The sequence below is a fragment of the Euprymna scolopes genome, chromosome 40 (assembly GCF_053919585.1).
Source record: "Euprymna scolopes isolate OS-2025 chromosome 40, ASM5391958v1, whole genome shotgun sequence".
NCBI classification, from domain to species: Eukaryota; Metazoa; Mollusca; class Cephalopoda; order Sepiida; family Sepiolidae; genus Euprymna; species Euprymna scolopes.
Window position 1 is genome coordinate 50,697,931 of NC_136521.1, and position 6,000 is coordinate 50,703,930.

At 37.9% G+C, this 6,000-nt stretch overlaps 1 protein-coding gene across 5 annotated transcripts in view; it reads left to right on the plus strand.

Moving 5' to 3' along the window:
• LOC145265556 (BAR/IMD domain-containing adapter protein 2-like) overlaps positions 1–6,000 on the plus strand; it is a 213,332-nt gene that overhangs the window by 142,283 nt on the left and 65,049 nt on the right. For all 5 annotated transcript variants that reach the window (XM_080121524.1, XM_080121528.1, XM_080121525.1 and 2 more), the window contains one exon: positions 105–176. In XM_080121524.1, coding sequence (XP_079977650.1) covers positions 105–176 — 72 coding nt within the window. The remainder of the gene's footprint in view (positions 1–104; positions 177–6,000) is intronic.

Here is a 6,000-nt window from a genome sequence, read left to right on the forward strand (position 1 = left end):
TTTTTCCTTGTCTTCTTTTTATCGTTACTAAAGAGACGTATTTTTATGATAAAATCAAATCCAATCAAACATAGTTTTAATATTTTATTTTATTTATTTTATAGATGAAGAGTCTTTTAAACGATTTATCTTTCCCCCTGGAAACTAAATTGGAAACAGATTTCAAAAACACAGTCGTAAGTTTAACTTTTTTTTATTAAAAACTAGCAGGGACACTCGGCATTGTCCCGAAATGAATGAGAATTCTGTGTACTCCTGAAGCATATATTATTCTTACTATTGGTTTAATTTCTGTAATTTATTTTATCCTTTAGTGTCCTTTCTGACAAAGGGAAAGAATTGCTATTTCTGAGTCAAAATCTATCCCTATATCTTATATATATACCGAAGTGGTATTTTGTTTTAGCTCCTTACTTCAAGTTGTTTCATATCTTGTCTGGAGTGATTTCCTAAAAGACGATGAGCTCGGAGAAAGCTGGATTTATATTATTTTTAGTTAAAATTTAAAACAAATATAGGGAAAAGTGTACAGCACGCTGTAATATAAGGCACGAGAGAGGAGTTCAAAGTTGAATATAAAAAAAACTTTTATTAGATCATCAGATCAATAAAGAAAGCAGAAAATCAAGAAGGCATTTCAAAACTAAATGCTTCTCGTCAGAAGAGGAGAAAGAGCCAGAATTATGAATCTCGAAAAAAAAAACAAAAAAAACTGGCGTAATGACCTCAGCTTAGAAATGAGAAAGGACAAATGCATACAGCTGCAGGAAGTAGAAAGATGTATGTAGAAGTATGAGATAGGAAAAAAGGGGGCCATATATGGGAGAATAGGGGATATATAGGGAGGGGTTAACATATTTTTTTAAAAATATATGAGGATGGAATACTGCTGCCATATCTAGGCAGGAGCTGCTAAAAACAGCCTATCCTGCCTTGACAGAGTACAAAATAGACTTCGTGGCTTAGTGGGGGATGCCCTTTTTCTCTACCCTGCAACCTCTCTCCCACAGAAGAGACGTTGCGAGCCTATCCTTGTTTTATCGTTATTCCCATGGCAGGTGCTCGTCTGAACTCCAATCTCTGGTCCCCCCTCGCCAATCTTTCACAAAAAACACCCGTCTAGCTGAATCCACTGTGAAAGATTTCCCCCACTCTTTATCTGTGCCTGAATCAAAACGTGGATTTCATGAACAAAGCTTCTTTCTTAGAAGTGCACGCCTGTGGAACTCTGTTCCGTCTGCCTGCTTCCCACTGGACTACAACTTGGATGTGTTCAAGTTCAACGTTAACAAATTCCTAATGAACCGCCCCCTTAAGTAAACACTTCATCAAATCTCCACACTAACGTACTGTACTTGCAGTAACCCTTATCCCTGAGTGGCTTCCGGGCCTTGATAAGTGGTGACCACCGTGTGAAAAAAAAAAAAAAAAAAAAAAAAAAAAATATATATATATATATATATAATAAAATCAGCAGAGAAAAAATATATATATTAATGATGGGACGGTTATAATATTTTTCTCAATTCCGATACAATTACTATGCTAACTTCCAGATTCCAATACAATTACCAATTCCGATTCTTTATAAATCCATAAATATTTACCTATAGAGTTATTCCCGATTACCATAAAAACACAACTGTGCGTATGTTTTCTCAAACATAAAAATTAGGGGGATGATTTTTTTTTTTTTTTTTTTTTTCACACGGTCACCACTTTTCAAGGCCCGGAAACCACTCGAGGATGAGGGTTATTACGTGTACAGTAATCAATGGGATAGTATCGTAGTAATCGTTAGCATTGGTTGGTTGGTTGTTTTTGTTTTACGGCATATCAATCCTTTTCGGGTTATTTAATGCTGAATCCAAAGATTTTGAAGAAAAATTTTTTAATAGAATATATTTGTTGTTTTCGAGTCGGTTTCTATTTAACCCATAGTTGGAACCCTAAGACGTACTACCACTCCGGGTCAGAGTAGACCTGGGAGCAATGGTAATCAAAGGGTGGCTCCACACTCCCCAAAACCCGCAAGCTGGGGCCTCACCACTGGAGATAGTTTAAGGTCATATCCAGGACCACGTTAGTATTGGAGATTTGATAAAGTGTCTTACTTAAGGGGACGTTGATTTATAGATTTCAGTTGTACTGGTAGTTTAAAATGAAAATATTTATCATTTGAACATTACTCCCAACAGTATTTTAAACAAAATCAAATAAAAAAAAAAAGACAATTAAAAGAATCGTTTGTGGCATCAGAAAATAGGCATAAATTTTACCGATTTCAATACCGATTCCGATACTCCCAAAAGTTCTGATTTTTTTTTTTTCCAAGATTTGGTTGTATGTAAATAAGACCCGATAGGGGGTGCGGATTTGAGTCTGTGTTTAGATATAGGAGTGATTGGGAAGGGGTGGGGGTTAAGGAGCGAGATAGAGGTAATGGAAGAATGGAAGAGGAAGATGAGATTTGGTTGTACAACCTCCTAATATCAATTCCCTGTGATGAGGAAGACCTGATATTTTCAATGCAAACTTTGCTTTCGTATAAGCCGTATCGCCTGAAGAGGCCTATAGCTACTGGTAACTAGCTGACCGAAACATGCCCATGACTGTGTAGCAACATATTACTGCAAAAACAAATGAAGAGTATACCTGACTTTACTTCGCTATTGAGCACTGTTAAGTGTTGAGACATTATGTTGAACAAAGACGGTGGTAGTAAATCAAATCGGCGAAGAATCAATGCAGTCATGATCTCGAATGTTGAGTAATTCTTAATAACAAAGATGGCGCTGAAGAACAATGTAGTTCACTCAGTCATTTCAAGACAGCGAACTGATTTGAATCCAAAATTCGATATTTTTAGAATAAGGTCGGAGGCTTCTCATTGGTTGATTGTCCTAACACGTAGTTATAAATAAGATCGCCCAAATCATTGATTGTCATAAATCATTATTCATCAAAAACAATTTAACATCTTGTATTAACCTCGTTAAACTTCATTGGTTACTTAACTTCTGGAAAACAATAACCTCAAAGCTTATTTTTTTCTTTATTGTTTTTATAAATTGCTCCAGACAGGGCATAAAGCTACTTGATGTAAGAAGCTAAAAAAATAATAAAATAACTACTTCAATGTCAAAACCTAATCAGTGTTAGATGGATAGATTCAGCAATTCTTCCCCTTTTGTCAGAAACATCACTCATTGAATGTGAGGACAAAAGAACAAAATAAGAGAAGCAAGAGTTACAAAGCTGCCGAAAGTAAACCCAAGATTCACTTTCTATTCACCGAAAAATAGGGTCAACAATTTGTGGTGTGGTCTCTGGCTTTGGTAGTGGCCATTTTTGAATGCCAATAGTGTCTTTCGATATGGCCAAGAATCACATCGACATTTAATAGGTACAAACGTTATGTTTAGGTGAAGGAAGAAAGTGGAAGATAAAAAAACCTGCATACATAATAAAATGGAAAATAAATGAAACATTGAAGAAAATAGAAGGGTCACCAGGCAGCAAGTGCTACTTAAAAACATAAACAGTTTCTAAATAAAAATTTGGGAAAAAAACGAACATCAACAATATAAATCTCACCTATCTGTTTAAATGTATGTATGTATGTTGGATCTCTGCCTAAAACTTTTGACAGAGGTGACAGATTTTCATGAGATTGGTATTGTTTTGAAGGTCGATCCTTCGGACGCCAAATATCAAAACATTGGCCAAAAACATTAATTCCTTCACCCTGAACTGGGCACTTTTCTACAGGGAGGGGCCACTTTTTTAACCGATATTTTCGAAATTCATCCCCTCTTTTCGATTAACTAGCCTTCGTTACTTCCGGTTGGGTGAATGGCGCAACAGCAAAGACGTCATGTCTTTTTGTTCACGGTCTTTGCCTCTTTTGCGGTATGGGTTCGAGCCTGCCTGCCTACTACCAAATTTTTTTTTTTTTTTTTTTTTGCTCAACACCCACCTCCAACACCGAACACCCAGGCTAGTTTTAGAATGAAACATTTTCATCCAAGAGATGTAAAAAAATAAAATGAATAAATAAATAAAAATAAAATAAAAAATAAATAAATTAAATAAATAAAAAATAAAAAAATAAATAAATAAAATTAAATAAATAAAAATTCAAAAAATCAAATAAAAAATAAATAAATAAATTAAAAAATAAATAAATAAAATTAAATAAATAAAATGAAAAATTAAAAAGCGCATCGAAGCACAAAAACTAGGAACTTGAGACTTCTGGAAAATCTACAATAGTGTAGTAAATAATGGGCAATCAACAATTCCCCCACTAACCAACAATCACGAGGTTGTCTCCTCAGCAACCGACAAGGCTAACATGCTTGCCAGTCGGTTTGCCTCAAACTCCACACTGGATCCTTCCAACCACCCCCTACCTGACTTTCCTATGCGGACAGACGCCACACTAGACGATCTGAAAACCACCCCTGCTCAGGTGCATGCTATCATAAAAAACCTTGACACCTCAAAAGCATGTGGACCCGATCTTATCCCAGCTGTGCTGTTAAAAAAGTGCTCAGCCGAAGTAGCTCCAGTTCTCTCCAAACTCTACAACAAATGCCTTAATGAAGCTTGCTTTCCGGGCTGTTGGAAAACTGCTTCTGTTGTACCAGTATTCAAGAATTCTGGCGAAAGGACAGACCCATCAAATTATCGCCCCATTAGCCTCCTCCCACTTTTTGCCAAAATATTTGAGACCATAATTAACCATGCTCTAGTCCATCATCTTACAGATGCTAAACTACTGACTGACAAACAATATGGATTTAGACAAGCCCGTTCCACAGCAGACATCCTAACTGTGATCTCTGAACGTATATACCATTCACTGGACAAAGCGGGGGAGGGCAGAGCGGTAGCTCTAGATATATCTAAGGCTTTTGACAGGGTATGGCATGAGGGTCTCCTCAGGAAAATCAGATCATACGGTATCACTGGTAGAATACTTAACATAATTAAATCCTTCTTAGATAAGAGAAAAATCCAGGTTGTCCTCGATGGTCGTACATCTAAACAATATGATATAAATGCGGGGGTGCCCCAGGGTTCTATCCTTGGACCTCTATTGTTCCTGATATTCATAAATGACCTCCCCGACAACATTGCCTCTGAGATGGGTATATATGCTGATGACACTACACTCTATGGCAGGCACGACAGGAAGACGAATGAACACATTTCTAAAGAAATGGCAGAAACACTAGAGGAAGACCTCCAATCTGTAGTGGAATGGGGACAAAAGTGGTTGGTCGCGTTCAATGCTGCCAAGACTAAACTAGTTTCATTCAATAATTACAAGAAACCCTCTCTACCACCCATAGCAATGGCCAACGACTCTTTATCTGAGAGTCCATCTTTCAAACTCCTTGGCCTAACGTTCACAGGAAACATAAGTTGGAACAATTACATTGAAGGCATTGCCAGGGCTGCTGCAAGAAAGGTGGGCTCTCTCTACCGTGCTAGAAAACTACTAACACCCGAAAGTATCCTGTACCTCTATAAGGCCACCATTCGCCCATGTATGGAGTATTGCTGCCACATCTGGGCTGGTGCATCTGCTACTAGTCTCTCGCTCCTTGACAAGGTTCAAAAGAGAGTCGCAAACCTGATAGGCCCTGAACTGGCATCTAAGCTTCAGCCTCTGTCCCATCGACAAAATGTTGCATCCCTCTGCCTTTTCTACAAGTATTTTAGTGGTGAATGCTCTGACGAACTGCAATCACTTGTGCCCCCACGACGTGAGCACCCTCGACAAACCCGACAGGCTGCTAAATCCCACCCCCACACTGTAGAGATCCCTAGATGTAAAAGATCTTTTTACTCCAATAGTTTCTTCCCCAGAACCGCTAGACTCTGGAATTCCATTCCAGGTCCCTGCTTCCCCAACAGTACTGATGTGCAGAAGTTCAAGTGCAACGTGAACCGACACCTTGCTGCCCAAATCCCTACATAGTACCCCAG